Below are 14,913 nucleotides of genomic sequence, written 5' to 3'. Positions count from 1 at the left end.
TCTCTGTTTCCTCTGGAAAATTCTGCTCTGACAGCCATGTCTAAAATTTGCAGTGGCAGGTGCTGTCTGTATTCACCTTTGTCAGTGTAATTTTCACTGCCCTAGGCAGCCCTTCTTCATACATTTTAGTTCTGTAAATGTTACGTAGTTTGTTGATGATGGAGTTTACATTTCTGTTTCTGTTGTCCTGGTTGGTTTTAATTGTTTTGTTTCAAAAAGACAGCAGAGATCTGTTTCTTCAACTTCTTATATCAGATATTTTGTTTTAAAGTGTTACTGCTGTTAAAAAAATACAAATACATAAATGGTTAATTTAATTCTGACAATATTGAATTAAGGATTTTTAAACATTAACTAGAATTTTTTTAACTCTTTATTGGAGTATATTTGATTTACAATTTTGTGTTAGTTTCAAGTGTATAGCAAAGTGAATCAGTTATACATATATCCACTCTTTTTTAGATTATTTTCCCATATAGATCATGACAGAGTATTGGGTAGTGTTACCTGTGCTATGCAGTAGGTCCTTATTAGTTATCTATTTTATATATTTAACTAGAATATTTTAAAAGAGTAACTTTTATACTGATAACTACTAAAATGTATTCAAATGCCTTCAGCATTATATTTAAAGCTTTGTTCTTGTTATGTGCTACTTGAACTGAATTATCTGTAAATTCAAAACTGTATTTCTGAGATGGCTTGAATCCTTTTTTTAGGCGTTTCACCAAACGGGTATATGTGTCTTTGCCAAATGAGGAGGTATGTATCTGTGTTTGAATTTTTTTTAAGGCAGAAACAAGAACTACCATCTTGACAGTATTAAGTCTTCCAGTGCATGGTACCGCTGCATTGGAAAAGTTTGGTGGTTTCTTAAAAAGATAAACAGAAAACTTACTGTAAGACCCCAAAACTTCATTCCTAAGAATCTACCCAAGAGAAATGAAAACATATGTCTACACAGACATGTACAAGAATTTTTATAACAGCATTATAAATAATAGCCAAGAACTACAGAGAATCTAAAATAGTCTTCAGGCTTCCCTGGTGGCCTGAATCCACCTGCCAGTGAAGGGGACACAGGTTCGAGCCCTGGTCTGGGAAGATCCCACATGCTGCAGAGCAACTAAGTAGACCCCGTGCTCCGCAACAAGAGAAGCCACCGCAATGGGAAGCCCACACACCACAACGAAGAATAGCCCCTGCTCGCCGCAACTAGAGAAGGCCCACACGCAGCAATGAAGACCCAACACAGACAAAAATAAATAAATAAATAAATATTTAAAAATCCTTTAAAAAAAAGTCATCAGTTGGTGAAAGGATATAAAAATGTGGTATATCCATTTAATGGAATACTGTTTAGCAATAAAAGGAATGAGCTACTTACACATACCATAATATGGATGAACCTCAAAAACATACTAAATAAAGATGCCAGATGCAAAAGATTTCCTATCATATGATTCCATTTTTATGAAATGTCTAGAAAAGGCTCACTTCTGGAAACAAAGTAGATAGTGATTAGGTAAGGCTGTGGGTGGAAGTCGGGATTAACTGCAAACAGGCACAAGTGAACTTTTTGGGGTGATAGAAATGTTCTAAAACTGGATTATGGTGATGGTTGCACAATTCTAAACTTACTAAAAGTCATTGAATTATACACTTCAAAAGGGTGAGATTCCATGTTACATGAATTCATATCTCTATAAAACTTTTTTTTTTAAATTGTGGTGTCTAGCTCAGACCCTTAGCATCCTTGGTAGTAACAGCAGCTACTTTCTTAGTGTTTTATTTGGATTGTTTTTAACTCTTTCAGGAACTCTCAAAAAATTGTTATTTTAACAGATATATGTGTGAGGCTCTAAGAGGTAGAGTGGTTTGTATAAGATCATTCAGTTCCTAAATCCTGGATATTTTATTAAGCCAATTCTTAGGACTGATAATTCTTTAAAATTTCTTTTCAGACACGACTACTTTTATTAAAAAATCTATTATGTAAACAAGGAAGCCCATTGACCCAAAAAGAACTAGCACAACTTGCTAGGTGAGTAATTTGATTTAGTCTATCTTGCAGTTGTTTTTTTTTAAGAATTCTTTTTGTTTTCTTTAAAGTAAGCTCATGTATGAAATGAGTAATTTATCTATCAGAAAACTTCTTATTGTTTCATTCTCTACTTCCTTTACCTTCTCTCATCTCATTTTCTTATATATATGGTGTCTAAATTTTAGTTTCTAGATCCTCTAGAAGACATGACCTAAACAGCTAATGATGGTAGTATATATTCTTTTTATAAATTTATTAAAACTTATAAGTGGTATTAAAGTAATTTTTAATAAATTTATTTTATTTATTTTTGGCTGTGTTGGGTCTTCGTTGCTGCATGTGGGCTTTCTCTAGTTTTGGTGAGCGGGGGCTACTCTTCGTTGTGGTGTGTGGGCTTCTCATTGCGGTGGCTTCTCTTGTTGCAGAGCACGGGCTCTAGGCACGCGGGCTTCAGTAGTTGTGGTACACGGGCTCAGTAGTTGTGGCTCATGGGCTCTAGAGCGCAGGCTCAGTAGTTGAGGCTCACAGGCTTAGTTGCCCCGTGGCATGTGGGATCTTCCTGGACCAGCCCTCGAACCTGTGTTCCCTGCATTGGCAGGCAGGTTCTTAACCACTGCGCCACCAGGGAAGCCCTGAAGTAATTTTTAAAATGTAAAACATCTCATATCTGCCTACACCAACACATATTTTCACTTAAACTTATTTTGCTTACACATAATTTTTTTTTCTTTTTTTTTTGGTACGCGGACCTCTCACTGCTGTGGCCTCTCCCGTTGCGGAGCGCAGGCTCAGCGGCCATGGTTCACGGGCCCAGCCGCTCCGGCATGTGGGATCTTCCTGGACCGGGGCACGAACCCGTGTCCCCTGCATTGGCAGGCAGACTCTCAACCACTGCGCCACCAGGGAAGCCCCACATAATTTTTTTAAACTTCGACTTCTTCAGCTTTTTTTTATGAGTGGTGTATTAAGTAGAACCTGAATATAGGAGATACACTCATGAATTTTAGTCATTGAAAAAAATCTCATAAAGTAATTTAAAATGTTCAACAAGCATGTGAATAGCTAGTTATGTTGGTAAAAACTCTGAGTTCCCAGATACCTATGAAAAAATAAATTCAGTACTTGGAAATACTGAGATCCTTCTTTGAATTCCAATAAAATATTTTGCTAATAATGTTTGTGCAGTTATTTAACATAGTACATGATAAGTAAATGCTTTTTTTCCCTGTTTTATTTCCCTCTTCCTCTTTGCCTCCCTAGTTCTTAGTTCCCTTTGATAGTGTCTTGGCTGCCCAGGATCTCCACTGTGGCATCCCATTCAGGTGTGCCTCCTTTTGCCAATGTCTTCTATCCCAGACCCTTCCTTCACCCTGTCTGTCCTACATTTAAAGAAATCTTCCTTGATTGGCCCTCATTTCATCAAGGCAGTTCTCTTTGTGAAGATAAAGACTCATTAACTTATAGAGAAGTAATTGTGGTTATGTGTCAGTTGGCCAGCAATGGCTTATAGATGTTACCTTTCCAGGGCACAAATTTACAATTTAATGGAGCCTCCTGGAGATATAGTATACTTTAATCAAAGGAATGGTTCTAATAATGAAAATTCGAGGCATTATAAGGAACCAGTCGGCTGTTTGTTTTTAGCAAGTAGGCCTTCCTCTGCCCTTCAAATCAAATCACATAGCTGTCTGCTTGATAACAAAGGCAAGCTAGGTTTTACTCTCTTATTCTGTGGAGATTTAAATCTGCAAAGGTGAAAATAAGTTGCTCTTTCTTCTTTCCCATTCTCAGAATGACCGATGGATACTCAGGAAGTGATCTAACAGCTTTGGCAAAAGATGCAGCACTGGGTCCTATCCGAGGTAGGAATACAAAAGCTTGAAACATTTACAACTGTTTATTAGACCACTTCAGAAGTTTAAGAAGTCCCTATTGAGAGGTATTTTTTATTAGTAAGAAAGCAGTAAAACTATATCAGTGGAAAACTTGATACAAAGTTTCTAGACTTAGGGTCAACAAACCTTTCTGAAAATAGTTTTAGACTCATGGGCCACATATGCTCTGTTGCATCTTCTTCTTCTCACTCTTCTTCTGACTCCTCCTCCTCCTCCTGCTCATCCTCCTCTTTTTTTTTTTTTTTTTTTCCAACAACAACAAAAAGCTGTGAAACCATTCTTAGCTCACAGACAATACAAAGACAGTCCGTGGATGAGTGGACCATGAGCCCTGTTCTGGACAGCAGGTTTCGCTTCTTGATAGTAGGTTAGCAGCAGAAAACTCAAGAAAATGAGAACTTTTTAAAGCAAGTGGAAAAGAATAATAAAGGGAAGATTTTCTTATCTATTTTTTGGTTCTTTTCATTTCAGTATTCTAGTATGACTTGAAATTAATGTGTGTAAGGAAACATATAAATAGAAGTTTTAACTTTTATCATTATATGTTATCTTTGAAAAATTGCAGCAAAGTATATCATTCATTGCTCTGTTTTGATTCAAGGTAATTTGTTGACTCTGAAATACCACATCTATCACTTTTAGGTTATGTTAGATTAAACTCACTGTGATAATCACTTTAGACTAGATGTTCTCAGCTACTCTTCCACAGGCAGCATGGGCAGTGGATGGGTGATGCTCTCAGGTATGCACTCAGATTACTGGCTATGGTGGTAAAATTGAACATGGAACATTCAGCTTCTAGAACATATCTCTAACAGTGAAACAGGGTACTGATTAAGAACTGCTGCTTTAGAGAATAATAAATGTAATCTTGAGAATATAGTTTGAAACTCTGGGTAAAGCATTTTAGTCAAGCTTTCTTTCTGCAGGAGGCATGAAATCTTGTTCAGATACTGGACTCAGAATCAGTAGCTAATGTATAAATCGTGGATTTTTTAGAATATTTTAGCTGTTACTCTGAAACAAAGTTGTTGGCTTAAAACAACGAATGCCTTTTATAAAGAACAAGTTGTATTATTTTAAGTTTACCATGAAATTTGTAGAATCTGTTGTTCTTGAGCAATATATAAAGAAATTGAATGCCTTCCTAAGAAGGAATATTATTCTAAGCATTTATAAATTGTATGTGCTCTTAATATTAATGTATGTCTCTTTTAATATAATGATTTATATTGAACATATACTTTTAGATTATTGTACTTCGTTAGTTTAAACTTGGAAGTCTTTTTTTTGTAAGTGACTTTTATATTTTACAGAACTGAAACCAGAACAAGTGAAGAATATGTCTGCCAGTGAGGTATACTATTTTACAATTATCTTTTTTTCGTTCTGGTCCTCTAGATTGTAAAACATATCTTTTGTCTGGATTTTTCTAGTTTATCTGATTAGAAACTAGAAAAAGTTAATTTTGCTTCATTTCAAAATATGGAGGACTGTCCAACTAGTCTCTTATGGTGTCCTTTGGTAATACACAATAAATATACATAATCATTAAGTCATTTTCTGTCAAATCATATTACATAAATACTAAACAGAACAAAATTATAGGCAACTTGAGGATTTTATACATTATGAATATAGCTTGTAACAGGTTAATCCCTTGATGTTCTATTTTGTTAGTTTTTCAGTAATGTTTATGTCTTCCTTATAAAAGCAATACAGTTTCCATTGTAATGTAATTCATTACATTTAAAAAATATGGGAGGTCCCCTTATGAGATGCTGAAGCATTTCTTCTGAAAAAAATTGCCAGCAAAATATAGAATTGGATATGTGGAATGATCATAACTATGTAACCAGCCAGTTTAAATCAGATTTGAATTATGTAACTTATCTCTCAGAGCTCAGATAGCACCGAAACATTACTAACCAAAGAGACTTCATTCTTGGAACAGAAGAGAGAATAGAACTCCAGTGGAGTCCAAATGTGAACTGAAAACAAAACAAACAAACAAAAAACAATAAAAAACCCCAGAGGCATGGGCTAGAGGCTGGTGGCTGGCTAGGGGATCTGCACATTACATTGCAGAGAGTCCTGTCCAAGTGAACTCTTAACATAGAGAATAAATGTACTTGAGTATGAGTACATTTTGGCAGTCTTTTTTCTTCAGGCTTCCAAGTAAATTTGAGGTTGTCTTCAGGCATCTTGTGCATGGTGCTTAACCAACTACATTACTAAGAAAGCCTTCAGACTTCTTGCAACCACCTTTTTCCATTTCAGCAGTCTAGTTTACCTGGAGTGTGTTTGACATGAATGAAGCTTAGGAACAGAGAATTCCACATGTCATATACTTTGGTGTTCAGCTACTATTACCTTAAAAATTCATGTTTAAAGTATAAGTTTCAGGTCCCTTTTATCTGATTCATAATTTTGATTCCACATTTTTCTAATTTTTAAAAATGTATTAGTACTGTCTTAAGGTTATAATTTATTTACAGTATCCCATCAATATATGATTTTTTAAAATGTTCTTATACTTATAGCATAACCTAATAGTACTTTTCTACCCAGAAAGTAAGCATTGTGCATGAATTATTTCTTTTCCACACACCACTCTCCCTACCTTGGACTCAGGACAGGTAAACTTGATATTTCATATATGTACTCTGGCCCCCTAAAGTTGAGGAAAGGCCCATTGTGTGACATTTTAGGCCTCTGTCTTTGTCCCTTGGACAGACCATATACTAAAATTAAAACTACTGAATGAATTACAAAAAATAACATTACTGGTACCTTTTGTGACCATTCCACTAATTATGTGTAGTCAGGTTACAGTGTTATAGTTTTTGGTTCTACTGTATGCTTTCATTCAGTTTAAGTTTATTTTTAACCTAATGATTTTAGTATTAATAATTTGATAATAGCTTTTAGTCATTAGTCCTGGCTTATGAGTTAATATTTTTAAAGAACTTAGAAAAGTCTGGCAATAGTGAATACTGCATAGGTATCCATTAAATAATTTTAAAATACATAAATACTAAATAATGGCAATTTATTATAGAGATCAAGGAAATCCATTCTATTTTCTTATTTATGAGATGACAGAAAAACACAAGTAGTTTGGTTTTAAAATTGTATACTAGAATTTTTTTCAGCCATTCTTCGGTACAATTTTAATAATTGTGTTATCAGGTGCTGGTCTATATGCAGAAATTTAGATGAGATATACCTAATTTGCCTTTTATAGTTTATTAGAATAGAAACTCAAATAATTGTGTTGGAATTCTGTGTTTTTAAAAGGTAGTGCTGAAAATCATTGGTTATAAATTCAGAGTATAATGTACTTTGTTTATAAAGCACACAGTTTGTATCCAGTTCAACTTTATTAGTTCTTTTATTATTTTGTTTTGATAAGACTTCTTTGCTATTTATTTTTCCCTCTTTACTGAACTAGCTACCGGTTGATTTTTCCTGTTAATATACATTAGTCTCTTAGTAACTTTAAAATATCATATTTTCTATATAACTTTTAAAGGTTACTTTCCATTTACAGTTATTACAAAATATTGGCTATATACCCCATGTTGTACAATACATCCTTGAGCCTATCTTACACCCGATAGTTTGTACCTCCCACTCCCCCATGCCTACATTGCCCCTCTCGCCCTCTCCCTGCTGGTAACCACTAGTTTGTTCTCTATATCTGAGTCTGCTTCTTTTTTGTTATATTAACTAGTTTGTTGTATTTTTTGAATTCCACATGTAAGTGATACCATACAGTATTTGTCTTTCTCTGTCTCATTTAGTTCACTTAGCATGATATCCTCCAAGTCCATACATGTTGCTGCAAATGGCAAAATTTTGTACTTTTTTATGGCTGAGTAGTATTCCATTGTGTGTATAATATATGTGTGCATATATATATATTATACACACACACACACACACACGCACACACACCATATCTTTATCCATTCATCTGTTGATGGATACTTAGGTTGCTTCTATATCTTGGCAATTGTAAATAAGGCTGCTATGAACATTGGGGTGCATGTATCTTATCAAATTAGTGTTTTTGTTTTTTTCAGATATATACCCAGGTGTGGAATTGCTGGGTCATATGGTAGTTCTAGTTTTAGTTTTCTGAGAAACCTCCATACTGTTTTCCACAGTGAAATACACACACACACACACACACACACACACACACACACACACACACACACGAACTATGAACATAAATTAGAATTTCATCAAAAGCTTTTGAAACCTTAATCTTAAGAACAGATATTCAGGAGTATCATAGATAATACTCACATTACATTCATCATTCTTCTAAATTTTGGGCTTTAGGAAGAGCCAGTGTGTGTTTTACAGTTAAATAAGGAGCAAATAGGGGTCATGCAGCGATTATGGTAACAATATATCCTTTTCCATTTTGACAAATTTTTCAGATTAGGCTACAAGTTACAAATGTAGTTGATTTTCTTAATCTATGCTATGTTGATATTAGAGAGGATGTGAAGTAGTTAGATTGGGTTTTATAAGAGTAATAAAAAGAATAATATAGATAAATATCAGTTGTTGAAGTTTTATCTCCAGTTTTTCTTTAACTTCTCATTTGGGAGCAAAATATACATGTGATAATACATAAGTGATAATTTTTAATACCGGTCATCTTGTGCCAAACTCCATTTTGCCTTTTGAAAATCCTTAGGTAAAAATTAGGTATTTATTAACTCAGTATTGTTTTATTTTACTTTCTTGAAGCCAATTAAAAATCTCAGAATATAAGACCAAATTGACATAAAAATGTATTATAAGCAATACTAATATTAGAAAATTTCAGACATAAGCCTCCTCCAAGAGCTCTTTAACTGCTCTTGTAGTTAAAGAGCAATATTTCCTTCAAAGTCCTGTGTACATCTTGTAAACTCCTCTTTCCTTTCTGATAAACCTGGCATGAATTTAGCTAGAGTGTGTTTGTGGTGAGTGAGACTTGAGAGTGCAAAATTCCGTGGAACTATACGCAGAAAAAAAACTGGAAGGAGATAAGCCAATAGTTGTTGTATATCTGAACGGTGGAATTGTGAGTGATTCTTTTTTCTGATTGTCTGTATTTTGTCAAATTTTCTGTAATGAGTATGTTTTGTTTTTATAATGGAAAAATATTGCGATTTAAAATGTTAATACCTAGGAGCTAAAACGTGAAATGAAAGTATATTGGTATAGCATTTTGGTAGGATTTCTTATATAGCAAACTTGCCTAATAAAGAATAATATATAAAATAAGATGATTGGCATGATTTTCTAAGAATACATCTCTATATATTTTAACATTAATAAACAGCATCATTACTTTTATCCATCATTGGGTTAACTATTGCATATGTGTTCATCTATCGTCATGTGTGTTTTTTTTAATCTAGATGAGAAATATTCGATTATCTGACTTCACCGAATCCTTAAAAAAGATAAAACGCAGCGTGAGTCCTCAAACCTTAGAAGCATACATACGTTGGAACAAGGATTTTGGAGATACTACTGTTTAAACCTGCAGAACGTTTTACTTTCCAAGAGAGAAACCTACCATCTTCTATGAATAGTTATCTGCTACAGAAACTCAGCCTAAGTTTACAGGACTTTTCAGAGTCTTACAATTATTTGTGCACCCCAGAAGATGAACCGTAAAATAAATTTAAATAAAGTATACAATGCAAATGGAATATTTTGTTTAAGGCCTTCTTGCCTTGATGGTCACAGATATCCCGATGGGCACTGTAAGTTAGAGCAGAACAAAAACTGATTCTGGTCTTCTTTACCAATATAATCATAATGTAAATAATAATTTGTATATTATGTTGCAGATGAAAGTATTCCAGAGACAGTGAATGGTAGAAGACACAAGAGCCTTTGGTTGTTTGTCTTCTGACATCTTTTCTTAAAATAGTAATTTTTCCTATTTTCCTTTCCTACTGTTGTCTTTACTACATTATGGGTGATTGGAATGCCAAACACTCTGTTTCTTTTTTTTTTCTTTTTACAAATTGTGTGCCAAATGAAACTTTTTCCTATGTAACAGTAGTAGGAAAAAAGTATTTTGAAGGTTTTTTTCTTCTTCGTAAATCTACAGACATTAAACAATGTATCCTTTTCACTTTTTATTTTTCTATTACCTTTCTACCAAACAATTTAGAAAGTAATATGATAGCAACAAAACAAATCTAGTGAAATGGAGAAGGAGAAATTTTGACGTTTTCAGACACTCTGTCATACAACATGTAGATCAGTCCTCCTGTGACCTGATGTATTTTTTTTTCTAATATATTTGTCAGAAATCTATTGTAGACTGTTAACTTATTCCTAATGGAATTTATTTTCTGTTAGAATTCTAATATTTAAGAAAGCCAATTTTAACTGCTGTAAAAGTGGTTTCTGTGCAAGAGAAGGGAAGTACTAGGAGCTAAGACATTTCTAATTTATTGCTTATTACTTTCTTACTGTTTACAGGATAATTACAAGCCAGTGGATTTACCATGTTTTATTCTTAATAATTATTAATCCCTCCAGTGAAACTTTAAAAAAAATTACTGAATTTTTATACATTGCATACATTTTATAGGTTTCTTGTGCTCACTTTGTTAACTAAAAAGTTTTAGTCTGTTAAGCTGCCTTTTGTTCCCCAAAAATGTACAGTAATTCTGTTTCTTGTTTGTATAAGTATGCCTGGGTTTTTATTATAAAAACGTCATTGTAGGAAGTAGAGACTCATATCATGGCCTTTTAAATATTGTAATAAAGGCAAATAGATATTTGCCCTTAGTTTACTGGTTAAAAGTTTGTTTATAGAAATTTTCTTTGGTGCTTTTATGTAAAATGTCATGGGTGGAAATAATAATTTTATAGTAGTAACAAATATTTTTCATTTAGGAAAAATACCTTTGGTTTAGAGAGAATATATTAAAGTTAAAAACTTGCCCCCACTAGATAAGAATTTTATAATGAAGACATACATTCTTCTTCACTTTACTCTTTCTCATCTTAAAGATTTATCTAAATATAGAAGATGATTTCTTAAGATCATGTGCTATCTGTAACCATAACTTAAATCATGTTTCTTCTAACCATAGAACTCCCTGGATAATAAAAATGAGGATTGAGATAAATAGAAAAAAAATTTTTTAAGCCAGAACCATACATATTTTTAGGTCATGAGTAGTATCTTTCTAAGGTCTCAAACACTAAACCATCCAATATAAAATATTGATAATGACAGATGATGAAATATACACGATGACAAGAATTAGGAACATCCCAAATTAAAACATTTTCAATAAAGCTCATAAAATTTCATTTTTTCTTTTCATTTAGAAAAAGATTAACATTATTGATACTTGGATAACTGGTCAATCGTATTAAAAGTCTGTGCGCTTTAAACTCAACTTTTAAAATATAAACTCCTTTAAAATTATCATAAAATTATCTGCAATAATTGAATGTAGCTCACTTTTTATTGGGAAAGGTTTTAGGTAACAAAGACTTCAAATGTTATATAAAAGTCAAATTAATATTGTTATAAACATTGATTCAGAATTATATTACTGTATGAATATCCATCCATGTATGGAAGTTACTTTAATTTCCTGATGAGGTCTAAAATTGAGCTTAGTGCTACAGAACTATTTTCTTTGACTTAACTATGACCAAGTTTTATTTTAAGCTGTGTTTCTCTCATGGAAGGGCCATAAACATAGAATAATTATATAGTAGGATGTGTAAGGGATTGGTTTGGTCTTTTTCAATAAAGATAGAAGTTGCTGAGGTTTCCCGAATTAGTATTAGGCTTAGATTGTGACCTTGTAGATTTTGCACTGAGCTCTGTGTCATGTTATTTCGTAAAAGGTAATGTTTAAACATTAAACGTTAGTGTGTTGTTCATGTAAATATGGCAGAGTTTCGTAAACTAAATTAAAACTTACTGATGTACTGGACTTTGAGCCAAGGGAAAGAATCAATACTGTCTTTCCAGATATCTTAAGGGTAAAAGCTTATTCTAAGACAGTCTGCCAATTGAGGTTATTAGATTTCCGACTTGCATATATACTTTGTGCTTGGGAAGAATTGGAGGAAAATCAGATACTAGAATTCTAATTTAATTAAATATACAGCAGTCTTTGTGTATAGTGTAAAATTCATTATATTTTGTACAAAAACTAATTCTTTTGGTAGAATGAACCATTTACAGTTTGCTTTTGGACTCTGAGTCAGAGGGTTTTCCTTTAAATGCCTGTCTCAGTTTTACTCTGGTCTTTTGTACCTTTCTTCAGAAGAAATGAATTAAAAGGTTCAGCTGCATAAGTGGGTTTTTATCCTAATGGATTGGAAATAAATTATAAACTTTATTTTGCTTTTAATTTTTTTATTTGAAATTTCTTGAGATTTCAGAGGTTGCAGTCTGGTATTGAACGAATAGCTTTTATTGGACTGACTCTCTTGCCAATAAAAATGTAAAGTCTGAACAAAGTATAAAAAACTGTGATTAGAAGACTCTAGAAAGCAATCAAAAACAGGCAAAAACAGCACAAAATCATATACTAGAAGAGATCCACATTAACTAGCTTTTTACCATGAGGGCAATTTCCAGCTTGTGCAGTGTGCTTGGAAATAGAATTCAAGCAGAATGTGACAGTCTTGCTGGGCTGAGGAGTCATTTGGGGCTTCTAGGACAGCTTGAAATTAGGAGGGAAATTTTGAAAAGGAGAGAGCTTCAGAGATCTAATCCCCCAAATCTGCTTGCAAATTCTTTTCAAATGCTTGGTGGATTCCAAAATTGTACCTGTGCAGTGTGATATTCAAAGGAACCCAGCAGAAAGCAATACTTGAAGTCCAAGGAACTGAGTAGTGGTAACAACGGCTGGACGAATACAGAGCGAATAAGAGGGGTTTAGTAAACACTTCTGGTTTCCCATTGAAACCCAAAACGGGCCGTGGCTTAGGAGGAAGGACAACATCCCAAAACTAAGGGATGTACTTTAGGACTCTGGGCAAAATGGGAAGAAACTCACTGAAACAAAGCTTAAAATCAGGCTTTCACAGCATCAAGGTTATACATTAGTAAGTTAACAGCTAACCAGAATAAAACATTGTTTGGAAGAAAACAAAATCCAGAGTCTTTACAACATGTCATTCACAAAGTCCAGTACAAAATAAACCTTAAGCATACAAAGAAAAATTATATGATCCGTAATCAACAGAAAATATATAGAAGCAGATACACAGATGACCCTATGTTGGAGTTAACAAAATTATTTTTTAACAGCTTTAAAATACATTTAAAAATTTACAGGGGAAAAAATGGTGGATCAATAGATTGGGATTTTGGCAGAGAAATAGAAACTGAAAACCAAATGGAAAGTCTGGTGATTAAAAATTAGAATCTGAAATGAAACATATAGTGTCTAAATTTAAATGTTCACTGGATGGGCTTAACAGTAAACTGCACAAGCAGAGGAAAGAAAAGTGGAAGACAGCCAGTACAATTATCAAACTGAAGCACAGAGAAAAAAAGAAACAGAGATTTGAGACCTGTGGGACAGTATCAGTCTAATGTAAGGTACTTTTGAGGTCCAAAGGAGAGGAAAGGAAAAGAATGGGGCAAGAGAAATATTTGAAGCAGTAATGCCTGAAATTTTCTCAAAATTGTTGGAAAACATCAACTTACAGGTCCAAGAAGTTCAGTGAATTCCAAGCAGAATAAATGCAACAAAGATCACATCTGGGTGCATAGTATTGCAAAACACACACACATGCACAAAACCAAACCAAATCAAAAAATTCTCAAAAGCAGCCAGAGAGGGGAAATGACATTACACTTGAATAAACAGTAAAAGTGGTGGCTAACTTCATCAGAAACAATGGAATCCAGGAAATGATGGAATGACATTCTTAAAGTGCAAAAATCATACACTACTATATAAAAAACAGATAAGTCCCTACTGTGTAGCACAGGGAACTATATTCAATATCTTGTAATAACTTAAAATGGAAAAGAATCTAGAAACTTTTTTATATATATATATATATATATGAGAATCACTTTGCTGTATACCTGAAACTAATACAACATTGGAAATCAACTGTACATCAATTTAAAAAAAATAAAGTGCAAAAATTAACAAAAGTTAACCTAAAATTCTGCGTCTACTTAGAATGTTCAAAATAGTAAGACAAAATAAAAGCTATTCCAGGTGTACAAAACCTAAGAGAATTTGTTGTTAGCAGACTGACATTATAGGAAATGCTTTAAGAAATTCTTCAGGCTGACAGAAAGTAATCCTCCATAGGAATCTGTATCGCCAGGAAGGTATTAAGAACTTTGCAAATGATATATATGTCAGTAAATATAAAAGATAATGTTTTCTTAATTTCTCTGAATATCTGTTGTTTTAAAAAAATTTACAGTGTGGTATTTATAATGTATGTAGAAGTAGATGATAAAGATAGCACAAAGGGTAGGAGAGGGCAGTGAATGGAATTATGTTGAAATAAGGTTATTATATTGTACATAAAGTTGTATAGTATTATTGTAAGGTAGACTAATGAGGATGCATATTATAATCTCACCCAGCAAAGGGAACAAGAGTATGGGGCAAAGTCCAGAGGAAACCAAGCACCAGCTTCCAAGAGTCCTCTCCCAGTGGAATTACACAGGATGCACTTAATTCCTCCAGCATCAAGTTATGACAACATGGGCGAAGATGTTAGGCCTAACTGTGTTAGGCACAGTGAACCACTCTCAGGGAATGGTGGAAACCCTCCCCCAAATCCAAGTTCCCAGATGCCAACCAAACTTGGAATCTGGCCTTTCAAAAGATAGCAATCTCAGCCCAGCTATGCTAGCTTCTTTTCCGCACAGTTGTTCAGGGCAGGTTTTGCAGTGGGGAGGAGGGAAACATGGTGGCCCAAAGTGGGGTG

At 33.6% G+C, this 14,913-nt stretch overlaps 1 protein-coding gene across 2 annotated transcripts in view; it reads left to right on the top strand.

The window, feature by feature from the left end:
- Positions 1–14,086, top strand: part of SPAST (spastin) — a 64,155-nt gene extending 50,069 nt beyond the window's left edge. The window contains exons 13-17 of one of the 2 annotated variants that reach the window (XM_060026866.1): positions 720–762; positions 1,965–2,044; positions 3,836–3,906; positions 5,256–5,296; positions 9,369–14,086. In XM_060026866.1, coding sequence (XP_059882849.1) covers positions 720–762; positions 1,965–2,044; positions 3,836–3,906; positions 5,256–5,296; positions 9,369–9,491 — 358 coding nt within the window. In that variant the 3' untranslated portion in view covers positions 9,492–14,086. The remainder of the gene's footprint in view (positions 1–719; positions 763–1,964; positions 2,045–3,835; positions 3,907–5,255; positions 5,297–9,368) is intronic. The other variant, XM_060026865.1, reaches the window with a different exon arrangement.
- Positions 14,087–14,913: the final 827 nt, after the last annotated feature.

Source organism: Delphinus delphis, chromosome 12, assembly GCF_949987515.2.
Source record: "Delphinus delphis chromosome 12, mDelDel1.2, whole genome shotgun sequence".
Lineage (NCBI taxonomy): Eukaryota > Metazoa > Chordata > Mammalia > Artiodactyla > Delphinidae > Delphinus > Delphinus delphis.
This window is presented reverse-complemented; position numbering and strand designations above follow the sequence as displayed.